This window comes from Monodelphis domestica, chromosome 8, assembly GCF_027887165.1.
Source record: "Monodelphis domestica isolate mMonDom1 chromosome 8, mMonDom1.pri, whole genome shotgun sequence".
NCBI lineage: Eukaryota > Metazoa > Chordata > Mammalia > Didelphimorphia > Didelphidae > Monodelphis > Monodelphis domestica.
In genome coordinates, this window is record NC_077234.1 from 9,032,667 (window position 1) to 9,044,183 (window position 11,517).

At 52.0% G+C, this 11,517-nt stretch overlaps 1 protein-coding gene across 4 annotated transcripts in view; it reads right to left on the reverse strand.

The window, feature by feature from the left end:
* LPP (LIM domain containing preferred translocation partner in lipoma) overlaps nucleotides 1-11,517 on the reverse strand; it is a 470,195-nt gene that overhangs the window by 271,845 nt on the left and 186,833 nt on the right. For all 4 annotated transcript variants that reach the window (XR_008914153.1, XM_056808011.1, XM_056808012.1 and 1 more), the window contains one exon: nucleotides 7,762-7,880. Coding sequence is in view for 3 of the 4 variants with exons in the window: in XM_056808011.1 (XP_056663989.1) it covers nucleotides 7,762-7,880 (119 nt within the window). In the remaining variant the exon portion in view is untranslated. The remainder of the gene's footprint in view (nucleotides 1-7,761; nucleotides 7,881-11,517) is intronic.

Consider the following 11,517-nt stretch of genomic DNA (forward strand, 5'->3'; position numbering starts at 1 on the left):
GAACTGATACAGCCATTCTGGAGAACAATTTGGAATAATGCCCAAAAAGCTATAAAAGAATGTATTCCTTTTTATCCAGTAATACCACTGAGGCAATATCACTACTAGGTGTGTATCCCAAAGAGATAAAAAAAAATGGGAAAAGACTTGTTTGTACAAAAATATTCATAGCTGCTCACTTTGTAGTAGCAAAAATATGGGAACTAAAGGAGTGTCTCTCAGTTGCAGAATGGCTAAACAAACTGAGGTCCATGGTGGAGATGGAATACTATTGTGCTATAAGGAATGATGAACAGGATGATTTCAGGAAGAGCTGGGAAGAGCAATGTGAACTGATGCAGAGTGAAATAAGCAGAACCAGGAGAACATTGTACACAGTAACTGCAGTACTGTGGGATGATCAGATGGGACAGACTTGGCTACTAGCTGCCATGCAATGATCCAGGTCAATTCTGAGAGATTCATGAAACGGAATGCTATCCAACTCCAGAGAAAGAACTGTGGGATAGGAATACAGATGAAAACATATGTTTTATTCTTGTTTATTTTGGTATATGTCTTGGGGTTTTGGTTCTATAAGATTATTAACTTTAAAAATTTGTGTATAACCCAGATTGAAGTGCTTGTCAGCTCTTGGAGGGGGGAGAGCAGAAGGGAAGGAGACAATACAAGTAATATGACTTTGGAAAACTTATGCAGAAATATGTTATTAAAATTAAAATAACTAATTTAAAAATTCTCTCTTTTCCTCTTTATGGAATAGCTGAAATTAGTGTCTTTTGGGTGGTCCAAACTACTGCCATGACCCCACAAAGCACCAAAGCTATAGAATCACTTCAACACTCAAAAAGTGCTAGGTGGTAAGTCAGGAACCTTTAAGCAGACCTAACTTCACTGGAAAAGCCATAGGGAAGGAGGAGGAGGAAGGAATGGAAGATGCTGCCCCAGGAAAAAAAAAGTGTAATGACTCTCTGTCATATAACATGAAATGATAACTGCTTTTTTAGCCTTTACTTTCTGTCCTACTAACAATTTTAACCAAATGGGGCTATGTGACTTGTCCAGGGTCACACAGCTAGGAAGTATCTGAGGCCAGATTTGAAGGCAGTTCTTCCAACTTGAAACTTGGCACTTTATTGAGTGCGCCACCTGGTAGCCCTGAGATGATGCTTTTTGATATCGGGAAGTCAAACATGGACCTCTAAATGCACTTGCTTAGGAATTCCCTCTACTGATGAGATCCATCAATCTGGAAACATCGCACCGTCCTTGTTGGGCGCCAAAGCAAAAGCTTTCAGATTCATTCTACTTTCAATCTTATTAGATACAGGATGAGTCCTTGGTCTTTCCTGAAACACATTTGCTTAGCAATTAGGAGCTGGGGGGGCGGGGGGGGGGGGGGGGGGACGGACACCTGAGCATTCATTCAATTCTCCCCCTCATTTTACTGGCAGGGAAACAGAGAAGCAGAGAGAAATGTCACCTTCACATGATTCACTCCTGCTAAGCTGCAGAAGGGCTTCGGGGAGGAGCAGAGAGGAGAGGAGAGAAGTGAAGAAATAAGTCACCTACCAGGAAGTATGAGAGAGGGCCAAGGCGTGCTGAGCCAATTCTGTCCGTCTGTCTCTCATTCTCAGCCACTCCTCCATGCAGCCTTTCCTTACATTAGTCTAATCTTGTGTGTGCGTGTGTGGGAGAGACAGACAGAGAGAGAGACAGACAGAGAGACAGAGATAGAGGCAGACACAGAGACAGAGACAGAGGCAGAGACAGAGAGAGACAGAGGCACAGACAGAGACAGACCGAGAGACAGAGATAGAGGCAGAGACAGAGAGAGACAGAGGCACAGACAGAGACAGACCGAGAGACAGAAATAGAGGCAGACACAGAGACAGAGACAGAGGCAGAGACAGAGAGAGACAGAGGCACAGACAGAGACAGACCGAGAGACAGAGATAGAGGCAGAGACAGAGAGAGACAGAGGCAGAGACAGAGAGAGACAGAGGCACAGACACAGGCAGAGGCAGAGGCAGAGAGACGTGTCATGCACAAATCTTCCTACTTCCCCTTTCTTTTCCCTCCTAATACTTTGCTGCAGCTGTTCTGAAGCATTCACATAGCGACGTGCCGAGGTGATGCAGGTGTCCCAGCACGGATGTTGGGGGATCCTCAATCTTTTGGGGCTCTTGCTAGCTTCCTCATAATGGGGGCACGAAGGGGATGACGCGCTTTTGCTTTCTTAGAGTCACTACGTGGTATGCCCAGCAGGAAGCGTCAGGGAAGGCTCTGGGTGGCCCTCCTCTAGGTGGTGGAACGTCCTCCCTCCTCACCCCAGAAGGGCTTTGGGGCTATCTGGGAACAAAGAGGACTTTGCCCAGCTGCCCCTCCCCCCGCCCATCCTGGACGTGGCTCTCCCGCTGCAGCTGTGGGAGCGAATTGCCTCCTTTGGGACTGTATAAGCCGCAGTCCCAGGACAAGCAGCATGCCGTGAATGCGGAGGACTCCTGGACTCACAGCAGCGACAGGATGCATTCATGGCCCTCAAGCTCGGCCTCTGAACCTGTCTCCGTTGTTGGAATGTTCACAGTGGGGGAATGACATCTTGTGATGCAGGAAAACATGGAGATGCGGACGGGCAGCCCCCGGGCCCTGGGTGAGTCCCACTCCTCTATGGGGAGCCCCTGGCCCCTGGTTGAGCCCTGCTCCTCTACGGGGAGCACCCGGTTCCTGGGTGAGCCCCGCTCCTCTATGGGGAGCCCCCAGGACCTGGGTGAGCCCTGCTCTTCTATGGGGAGCCCCCGGCCCCTGGGTGAGTCCCACTCCTCTATGGGGAGCCCCTGGCCCCTGGGTGAGTCCCACTCCTCTATAGGGATCCCCCGGCCCCTGGGTGAGCCCCGCTCCTCTATGGGGAGCCCCCAGGACCTGGGTGAGCCCTGCTCTTCTATGGGGAGCCCCCGGCCCCTGGGTGAGTTCCACTCCTCTATAGGGATCCCCCAGCCCCTGGGTGAGCCCCGCTCCTCTATGGGGAGCCCCCAGCCCCTGGTTGAGCCCTGCTCCTCTACGGGGAGCACCCGGTTCCTGGGTGAGCCCCGCTCCTCTATGGGGAGCCCCAGAGCTTCTAGGAATCAGGCGGGGTCACAGAGGAACAGAAGGGAACCAGGAGGTCCCCCTGCCTGCCAGGCTGCCTGACTTTAGATGAACGAAGCGCTCCCCCCTCTCGAGTGCCTTTTGGTTTGGCGCCATCGGCAGCAGGATGAGGGGGAGCCACGATCTCGGGGAGCTGCTCGCCCCCTGAGCTAGGCTCTGTCTTCCTCCTCTGCACAGCTATCCCGGCGCCTTCGTCTACAGAACCTGCTACAGGCCTTCTGCTTGGAGCCGGGAATGTCCAGACTGAAAGGCCCCGTTTCTCCACGCGCCGCTCGCTCACGGGGGCTGGGAGCCTGCAGGTGCCTGCCAAGAGGTGGCCGCTGGATGGGCTGAGCTTCGTGGAGCCCCGGGCAGAGAAGGGCTTGGCAGGAGGGAGTGACAGAGGCCTGTGCGTGGCTCTTTGCAGAAGGATGGACGGACAGACAGACAGGAGAGATGGAGCCCGGGGCAACGTCATGGAGTTTATTTTAGAAACAGAAACACAGAATTCGAAAAGGGCTCCGCCTGCCTCAGCACATTGCCCAGGAGTCCGAGCGGCCTCTGGAAGCCACGTCCTTGTGGCTGGCCCGTGCAGAGGGCCGCCATGCGCACTACCCCCGTAGAGCTCTGGTGGGAGCTTCCGCAGAGAATCCAGACAAGAAGACAAACGATTCTCATTCCCGGCAAGAAGGATCACGGCTGTAGAATGGACATGAGGCCGCACAGTCCAAGAAGCTCCCATCACACAGCACAAGAGAGAGGCTGGGAGAAGGTGACTTGTCCAAGGTCACACAGCTCATAGCCACAAGGACTCCAAACCCAGGACTCCATCCTACCAAGCCACCATGTGGGGGAAATGCTGGAAGAGACTCTGGTACGGCCACTCCGGTTCAATCAATCAGCAATCCAAAAAGATTCATTAAGCTTCATTAAGCGTCTGTCGTGGGCCAAGCACTGGGCTAAATACTAGGGATACAACCTCAGGAAAACCAATCAGGAAAATTCATTGAGAACCTTGGAGTAGGAAGAAGCCACTTCCTGAAACACGGAGATCCCTTCCTCCCTCCTCTCCATCTTGTATTTGTTGGAGCTCTACCAAAATAACCAAAAACCACAAACTTAGTTGGCAAAATGACTGGACCTGGTAAGGCTCGAGTTCAAATTTCCCTCCCAGGGAGGAGCTGTGCTGGACCAGGAAAGCTCCTAAACCTCTCTGATCTTCCTCCTCTGAGAAACAGGGATAATGATAGGCTGATGGGGAGGATCCTCTGAGAGAGGATATAGGAAGGGCTTCACAGGCCTCTTTAATGCTGATCTGTACATGGAGGGAAGGTCAGGAAGGGGGTTCCTGGGAATGGGTACATTTACAAGAACTTAAAGGTTAGAAAGAAAAAGGAGAGGAGGGAAATCTACATCCCCGGGCCTTTTTCTTTGCTATTCCTGAAGTCAGTAGCTGAATGGTAAGAGTCAGAGAGGGTGGGGGATTGTGGATTCTGAATGTAAGACCTTGGTGCGAATTCCACCTCTCATAATTATTCCCTGAATGACCAAGAGAATGTCTCTGAATTTCCTTCATCCTCAGCCAACTTCTCTGATTTCAGGGCCAAACCCATAAGGGTGGCATTCAGCACCAGAGAAGGAAATTTCCACACCCACCACAATGCAGCTCCTTCCTTTGGGAGCACTGAATTAAAAAATAAAAATAAAAGCTTCTTTTCCTGTTGGGGAGACTCTCCTGGAGAGAACCTGCATTTGGAGGGGCAGCACTTGGATGAAATGTCCACCTGCATGACCTGGCCAGGGTAATCCTGCTTCTAACCTGTCCTCGCTGGGTGATCTCCCACAGACTGGAGGAGGGTTTTCCAAGTCCCTTCCAGAGCTCAACTGATTCTCCTTCTCTCAGTCTCTCCCTCCCTCCATTCTGGTCTCTCAGCTTCTCTGGCTGATCCATTTTAAAAAGAAGGGGGGAGGGGGAGGCCCAAAGGAGGTTTCCCATCATGTAGCATCCCAGAACCACCTGCTGCTACTAACAAATGGATGCATCCCTGAATTTCCTGCCCACTGCTCTGAATGTCGTCATCAGAGTGCACCATCCTCTGGCCAGTCCAGCAGGGTCCAGAGTCATCCTGCCTGCCTCATGAAAATACTCGGCCAGGCCACTGGGGAGGCTGTCAAGGCCTCGATGACCCCAGAGGCTGCCCTGCTGACAAACGTTTCTGGACTGGCTATCCCAGGGCTTGGGAAAGTGCCCCGAAGACGGTCGTCACCCCTCGGGTATGTTTCCGTGGGGAAGTCTGAGCAAGGCAGAAGGTGAGGACCACAAAGAGTGGGAGGAGGAAGTCCAGCATGGAAGCTGGGAATAGGGGAGGGAGGGAGGGGGAAGGTCCAAGGACTTTGGACCACAGCCCCGGCCTGCCCAAGGCTAAACACATTTACTAATGGGCCGGGGCACGCCGGGACACTGTGGAGCTCAGGAGGACTAAAAATGGCACCTCTCAAACTGGGCTTCCAGGTGATCTGTCAGCCATTCCGCTGCTTCATTTTACGGTTTCCCTGTTTGGATCTCTGAATGTTCTGTTATATATATAATTTCCCAAAAAATCCTCTTCTTTTTCTCTAGCTAACTAAAAGGAAAGAAGGAATAGAGGGCAGGAGGGGAGACTGTGACAGAGGGAGGGAGGGAGGAGGGCTCAACAGCCCTAACTATCATCGATTACGCGTGTCAGTGTCCACAGGGCGCCACCCCGTCCTAGCTGTCACTGCATTGCACTGCACAGTCTTCCTTTATTCTGCATCCGCTCAGAGTTCTTTGGATGGAGCTCGGAACTGCGTGTTTGTGATGCTTTCCGCACAGGGACATCTTACGGCAAACAGTTCCCGCAGCACGTCAGCCGGTTCTATCTGGTGGCTCCTTCATTCACGTCCAGCATTTTGCCTAGAAGCCACGCGGTGTGTTCAGGAGGCCGTTGATCGTGTCTTCAGAGATGAGGGGAGGCCGGAAGGCGTGACATGGCCGGCCCGGAGGTCGATGGAAGGGGAAGAGCCGCCATCGTGGCTGCCATGACAACTTGCTTCCTGGATCAGGAGGCAGAGCCGAAAGGAGGCCGAAGGCCCATATTCGAGCTCGGGACAAGCTGCAAATGCTTTCAAAGGTCCCTTTTCATCTTAGTTCTTAGACTGGAAGTCTCAGCAGGGCCCCATCGCGCTTTCCAAGGGGAGGACGAGGAGGATCATGGGCACTTCCTCACCCTCCATGGGACAGACAGCACTCGGGACCCCCCGGACCTCCGGAAGGGCCAGCAGCCTGGAAGTCTCAGCAGGGCCCCATCGCGCTTTCCAAGGGGAGGACGAGGAGGATCATGGGCACTTCCTCACCCTCTGTGGGACAGACGGCACTCAGGACCCCCCAGAGCCCCGGAAGAGCCAGAAGCCTGGAAGTCTCAGCAGGGCCCCATCGCGCTTTCCAAGGGGAGGACGAGGAGGATCATGGGCACTTCCTCACCCTCTGTGGGACAGACGGCACTCAGGACCCCCCAGAGCCCCGGAAGAGCCAGAAGCCTGGAAGTCTCAGCAGGGCCCCATCGCGCTTTCCAAGGGGAGGACGAGGAGGATCATGGGCACTTCCTCACCCTCTGTGGGACAGACGGCACTCAGGACCCCCCAGAGCCCCGGAAGAGCCAGAAGCCTGGAAGTCTCAGCAGGGCCCCATCGCGCTTTCCAAGGGGAGGACGAGGAGGATCATGGGCACTTCCTCACCCTCCGTGGGACAGACGGCACTCGGGACCCCCCGGACCTCCGGAAGGGCCAGCAGCCTCTCCCCCTGTGGCTCACCCCTTCTGCAATCAAGACGGCCTGTGACGGCACGCGAGGAGTCTGTCACAGACGTCTGCCCCTCATCCGCCTGAATACAGCCTGAAGAGAACGAGGAGCAGACAGGAGGCGCCTCGTGCTTGTGAAGACAGAGCACAGGGAAGTCCATCCACAGGCTAAGCCGCTCCCGTCCTTGTGGGATTCTTCCCACGTCGCAGTATGGAAAGGCCTAGCGATGGGAGATCCACAGTGCGAATCCAAACAGACACTGATTGGTCCGCTCACATATCCCTGTTGCTCCATCCATGCCAAAGGGGAGGGCGGACCAAACACGACACCGTCGGCCTGTCCTTCCTTTCCCCGTCTTGGGACAAAGAGGGATCCAGGAAATGAGCAGCCCCGTTGGGTCGCCAAGGACCTGGCCCCGAACACGCGGCTACCCTCGACCACGGGAGCAGCCCGTCTGCTGACCGACTGTGCGACCCTCATCCACTTACCATAACATGAAAAGCAACTTTTGTGGCAAAAAAAAAACCCAAAAAAAACAAGCAAAGGCAGACGGCAAGATACGAGGGAAATGCGAGGCTTGCGCGGGTCGGAGGTGTCCTGAGGACAGGACAAGCGAGCGGAAGCAGGAGGCGCAGAGCTAGCAAACGGCAAGCGGAAGATGGAGGCACAAGTGGCCATCCGGGCTGACCACCAGCTGCTAGTGGGTCTGAAATGCTCCCTTTGTCTCTCTCCTGGGGCTCAGCCCTCCCACAAACACGGCCGCCGGATGGGGCCTTTCTGGGGAGTGACGGATGGACACAAGAAGCCAGAACTTACCTGAACGTTGAAAACACCCTCATCAAGTGGCGGAGGAGGAGGAGGGGGGAAGGAGCCCGGTCCAGGGGGGAGAGCGCCGACGTCATCCAGAGGCGGAGGAGGAGGGGGCAGGAAATCACCTGGAGCCAAGAGAAACACACATTAGCATGGACTCAGCCGCACCCCACACTTTACAGGCAGACCTGTGAGTTGTTGGTCTGTTATGACATTCCACCTATTGGAACGTACGAGCTCCAAAGAGCAAAACTGAAAGGACCCTGGCATAAGCCACACAAAGTAAAAGGAAGAGGAGGAGGAGGTGGGGGGAGGAGGAGGAGGAGGAAAAAGAGAAGGAAGAGGAGGAGGAAGAAGAGGAGGAAGAAGAGGAGGAAGAAGAGGAGGAGGAAGGAGGAGAAAGAGAAGGAAGAGGAGGAGGAAGAAGAGGAGGAGGAAGAAGAGGAGGAGGAAGGAGGAGAAAGAGAAGGAAGAGGAGTAGGAAAAAGAGAAGGAAGAGGAGGAGGAAGAAGAGGAGGAAGAGGAGGAGGAAGAAGAGGAGGAAGAAGAGGAGGAAGGAGGAGAAAGAGAAGGAAGAGGAGGAGGAAGAAGAGGAGGAGGAAGAAGAGGAGGAGGAAGGAGGAGAAAGAGAAGGAAGAGGAGGAGGAAAAAGAGAAGGAAGAGGAGGAGGAAGAGGAGGAGGAAGGAGGAGAAAGAGAAGGAAGAGGAGGAGGAAGAAGAGAAGAAAGAGGAGGAGGAGGAAGAGGACGAGGAGGAGGAGTGGGGATGGTCATAGTGGTAGATGATGAAGATGTTAATGATATGGAGAGCTGGCATTGATGGGGCATTTTAAGGATTACAAAGTAATTTACATTCATCACCTTTCCTGGGCTGTTGTTTTCCGGGTTTTACAATGAGAATATTGTACTCTTCCACTCTTAACCTACAATCCTAAGATCTTTAGGCAGAGAGCTCTGAAAGAGGGTCTGGGGGATTCACAATTATCAGCTAATTAATAAAAAAGCAAATAGGTTTCTATAGAGCACGACGTGTCCTGATGGATGCTGGGTTATTAGTCCGTTGATCATACAAGGAACTAGGCGATTTTTCATGCGTCCTATGGGCTGGCCATGGGGATACAAAGATAAATGGAAACCAGTCCCCACTTTTAAGGTTGCTTCCAGGCCACCAATGGGTGCCAAAAGCTCTGCTAGGTTCTGGAGGGATGAGGAAAGACTAAGTTTAGCATCTCCGGATCACACGTTTGTAGCAACCTTGGGAAATGAGACCAACGGAGGCTGGGGGATACTGCCAAGACTAAAGGCACAGACAGACTAGAACCAAGGCTAGACCACAATTGCAGAAGAAATCACAATACTGGAATTTGAGGAGAGGGGAAGGAATAAAGGGAGGTATACACCCAGCGTGCTGGGGGCCTTCCAGGGCCCCAAAATAAAGGCAGATGCCACTTGAGCATGTGAACACGTGTGCACTCACACACGCGTACACACAGGAACACACACATGTGCATACACACACAAACACCCACACATGTACACACACACCATGCTGACATGCCACTGTCACCAAGTACAAAGCGTGGCACTCCCTGAGTCTCCTGTAGAACGCACTGCCAATGAGCATCACCCACTAAGCATCGTATGTCAAGGAACAAGATACTGAGCAACGAGCTGGAACTAATGTCTCTAAGTCCCGGGAACCACAGGAAGATCTGAGGGCATCAGCCTGTCATTAGAGTCAGTCAGTCCGTCAGTCCATCAGTCAGTCAGTCCGCATCTAAAAGAATAATCTGGAATTAAGCTTCAAGCTTAATTACGCTGATCAAAGCCACGTCCCTTCACAGAAGATGCTACGGTGAGTCACTTACTCTGATGGAGGCCAAATCCTTCAACAAGAGGACAAGGCTCTATAATGCCTTTGTCGGGAGAAGGTTCTCTGGGTTCCCAGAGGATGAATTCGTGAGAGACAAAAGGGTCATGAAGTAGCTGCGCTCTTTGTGGAGGCAAAAATTGGAAAATGAGGGGATGCCCTTCAATTGGGGAATGGCTGAACATGTTGTGGTATATGTTGGTGATGGAATACTATTGTGCTAAAAGGAACAATAAAGTGGAGAAGTTCCATGGAGACTGGAACAACCTCCAGGAAGTGATGCAGAGCGAGAGGAGCAGAACCAGGAAAACATTGTACACAGAGACTGATACATTGTGGTACAATCGAAGGTGATGGACTTCTCCATTAGTGACAATGCAGTGATCTTGAACAATCTGCAGGCATCTAGGAGAAAAAACACTATCCATAAGGAGAGGACAAACTGAGGGAATAGAAACACCCGAGGAAAAGCAACTGCCTGACTACAGTGGTTGAGGGGACATGACAGAGAAGAGACTCTAAATGGACACTCTAATGTAAATATTAACAACATGGTAATGGGTTCGAATCAAGAACACATGTGATACCCAGTGGAATCACGTGTCGGCTATGGGGGGGGTGGGAGGGAGGAAAAGAAAATGATCTTTGTCTTTAATGAATAATGCATAGAAATGATCAAATAAAATACTATAAAATTAAAAAAAAATCTATGATAAAAGTACTGTTAAATGGTTAAATTAAAGTTTCTAAAGACCTGGTCAAAAAAAAAACGGGGGGTCATGAAGCAGCACGTGGTCCGGAAGCTCTTAATCTGGGGCCAGTAAACATTTAAGAAACAAATATATGACAACTCGGTCATTGTTCAGACCAATCAAGGAAGGGCCAAAGCAAAGCCTGGGTCCTCTGAAGCAGCCCACAGGAAGAGCGCTTGTTCTGAGGGTTTCTGAATGTGAACACAATGTTATTTCTCCCCTCTCTGGCCCTGAGATGGATTCTCCAGTCTTCCCCCTTCACTGATCCAGATCACCATCTCTATAAATAATCATTAGGTCGGCTATTAGCCCTCACAGGATCCAACAAAGATGACTTGAGGCCAGTCTTGTACATCCCCTCTGCACATTGTCCTGAAGGAAGGAAGGAAGGAAGGAAGGAAGGAAGGAAGGAAGGAAGGAAGGAAGGAAGGAAGGAAGGAAGGAAGGAAGGGGAGGGGAAGGGAGGGGAGGGGAGGGGAGGGGAGGGGAGGGGAGAGGAGGGGGAGGGGAGGGGAGGGGAGGGGAGGGGAGGGGAGGGGAGGGGAGGGGAGGGAAGGGAAGGGGAGGGGAGGGAAGGGAAGGGAAGGGAAGGGAAGGGAAGGGAAGGGAAGGGAAGGGAAGGGAAGGGAAGGGAAGGGAAGGGAAAGGAAGGGAAGGGAAGGGAAGAGAGAGGGGTGGAGGAAGGAGGGAGGGGGGAAGGAAGGAGGGAGAGAAGGAGGGAGGGGGGAAGGAAGGAGGGAGAGTGTGAAGGGACAGCAAAGGACCATTTTACAGATGAGGAGATTGAGGTTCAAGGAGCACCAATGATCCATTCAGTATGTCATGTTCACCTTTGTGACTATAAAAGTATTAACGGGAATGTCTATTGATTGGGATATTGAAGAATGAGTTTTGGGGGTAAATTTTTAAATGTCACAATTTTAAACAAAAGGGAATTAGAGACATTCTATGTTTTTCCCCAATGTAGATATGCATCATCTTAGAGTGAGGAGACCCTTCACATACAGGTGGAAGCAGGCAGCCACCCAATGCGCAGACTGTGATGCTGGGGCTCTGCCCTAGTCTCCTAAGGCCACGGATAGCCCAGGCTGTACTTTGGTTGCTACAGATACAGTGGAATGCATTCTGAGAAACAAGAAAG